General features: G+C 51.8%; 1 protein-coding gene across 1 annotated transcript; it reads right to left on the bottom strand.

The window, feature by feature from the left end:
• Window positions 1-798: 798 nt before the first annotated feature.
• Window positions 799-963, bottom strand: LOC104411583 (protein SON-like; the record flags this gene model as incomplete). Its single annotated transcript, XM_010022035.1, has 1 exon — window positions 799-963. A coding segment is annotated over one exon (165 nt), but the record flags the coding sequence as incomplete, so codon positions are not given.
• Between the last annotated feature and the right edge of the window lie 1,023 nt (window positions 964-1,986).

Raw genomic sequence — 1,986 nt, 5'->3', positions numbered from 1 at the left:
GGTGGTTTCGCCCGGTTTTGGGTGTTTGAGCCCGTTTTGGGGTGGGTTTAGCCCGTTTTGGGGTGGTTTCGCCCGTTGTTGAGGTACTTCGGGGTGTTACAGCCTCTTCTTGGGGTGGTTTTGGGTGGTTTACGCCGTGTTTTAACTGTTTCATTCCATTTTGGGGTGTTTCAACCGGGTTTGGGGTGTTAGAGCCTCTTTTTGGGGTCGTTTGGGGTGGTTTAGCCCGTTACTGGGGTGGTTTAGCCCGTTTCTGGGGTGTTTCAGCCCATTTTGGGGTGGCGTAACCCGTTTTTGTGGTGTTTCGGGGTGTTTCAGCCCGTTTCGGGGGTGTTATAGCCTCTTCTTGGGGTGGTTTTGGGTGATTTCACCTGGTTTTGGAGTGGTTTAGCTCGTCCTTTGGGTGTTTCAGCCTATTTTCAGGTGCTATAGCCCGGTTTTGTTGTGGTTTAGCCCGTTTCTGGGGTGCTTTGAGGTGTTTTAGCCCGGGTTTGGGTGGTTCCGCGCGTTTTGGGATGTTTCAGCCCGTTTTGGGGTGTTACAGCCTGGTTTTGGGTGCTTCAGCCCGTTTTGGGGTGTTATAGCCTGGTTTTGGGTGCTTTAGCCCGTTTTGGGGTGGTTTAGCCCATCTCTCAGTGATTTTGTGCGGGTTTGGGGCGTTTGAGCCCGTTTCTGGGGCGTTTTCGGGTATTTTTCTCTGTTTCTCGGGTGATTTAGTGCATTTTGGGGTGATTTAGCCCGGTTTTGGAGTGGTTTTAGCCTGTTTTTTGGGGTGGGTTAGCCCAGTTTTGGTGTAATTTAGGCTATTTCAGGGTGTTTCAGCCCATTTGGGGGGGTGTGAGCCCGTTTCGCGGGTGTCAGAGTCCGTTTCTGGGGTGCTTGAACCCGTTTCTGTGATGTTTCATCCCGTTTCATGGGGGTGTGAGCCCGTTTCTGGGGCGTTTCAGCCCGTTTCTGGGGTGTCTGAGCTCATTTTGAGGCGTCTGAGTCTGTTTCGGGGCTGCCTTAGTCCCTTGTGTGGTGTTTTAGCCTGTTTCTGGGGTGTTTCAGCCCATTTTTGGGGTGGTTTAGCCCGTTTCTGGGCTGTTTTCGGGGTGTTCTAGCCCACTTGGAGTGTTTGAGCCTATTTCTGTTTCATTTCGGGATGTTTCAGCCCATTTTTGGGGTGTCTGAGCCCGTTTCTGGGGCATTTTAGCCCATTTCGGAGGTGTCCGAGCCCGTTTCTGGGGTGTTTCAGCCCTTTTTGGGTGTTTTAGTCTGTTTCTAGGGCGTCTGAGCCCATTTCAGGGGTGTTTTAACCTGTTTCTGGGGTGTTTCAGCCTGTTTCGGGGTGTTTCAGCCCATTTCTGGGCTGTCTGAGCCCATTTCAGGGGTGTTTCAGTTCATTATGGGGTCTTTTAGCCCGTTTCTGGGGTGTCTGAGCCCGTTTCAGGGGTGTTTCAGTTCATTTTGGGGCCTTTTAGCCCATTTCGGGGCTGTCTGAGCCTGTTTTGGGGCTGTTTCAGCCCTTTTCGGGGTCTCTGGGCCCATTTTGGGGTGGTCTAGCCTGATTCTAGGGTGTCTGAGCCTGTTTGGGGGGGGGGTTTAGTCCATTTTTGGGTCTTTTAGGTCGTTTCTAGGGTGTCTGAGCCTGTTTCAGGAGTGTTTTAGCCCATTTTGGGGTGGTCTAGCCTGATTCTAACGTGTCTGAGCCTGTTTCTGGGATGTTTTAGCCCATTTCTGGGCTGTCTGAGCCTGTTTTGGGGGTGTTTTAGTTCATTTTTGGGTCTTTTATCCCATTTTGGGGCTGTCAGAGCCCGTTTTGGGGCTGTCTGAGCCTGTTTTGGGGCTGTTTCAGCCCATTTCGAGGTGTCTGGGCCCATTTCTGGGGTATTTTAGGCCACTTTGGGGTGGTCTAGCCTGATTCTAAGGTGTCTGAGCCTGTTTCTGGGGTGTTTTAGTTCATTTTGGGGTGTTTTATCCTGTTTCTGGGCTGTGTGAGCCCGT

This window comes from Nestor notabilis, unplaced genomic scaffold (genome assembly GCF_000696875.1).
Source record: "Nestor notabilis isolate BGI_N333 unplaced genomic scaffold, ASM69687v1 scaffold27179, whole genome shotgun sequence".
Classification (NCBI taxonomy): domain Eukaryota; kingdom Metazoa; phylum Chordata; class Aves; order Psittaciformes; family Psittacidae; genus Nestor; species Nestor notabilis.
The sequence above is the reverse complement of the archived record's forward strand: the minus strand, read 5'-3'. Positions and strand labels throughout refer to the sequence as shown.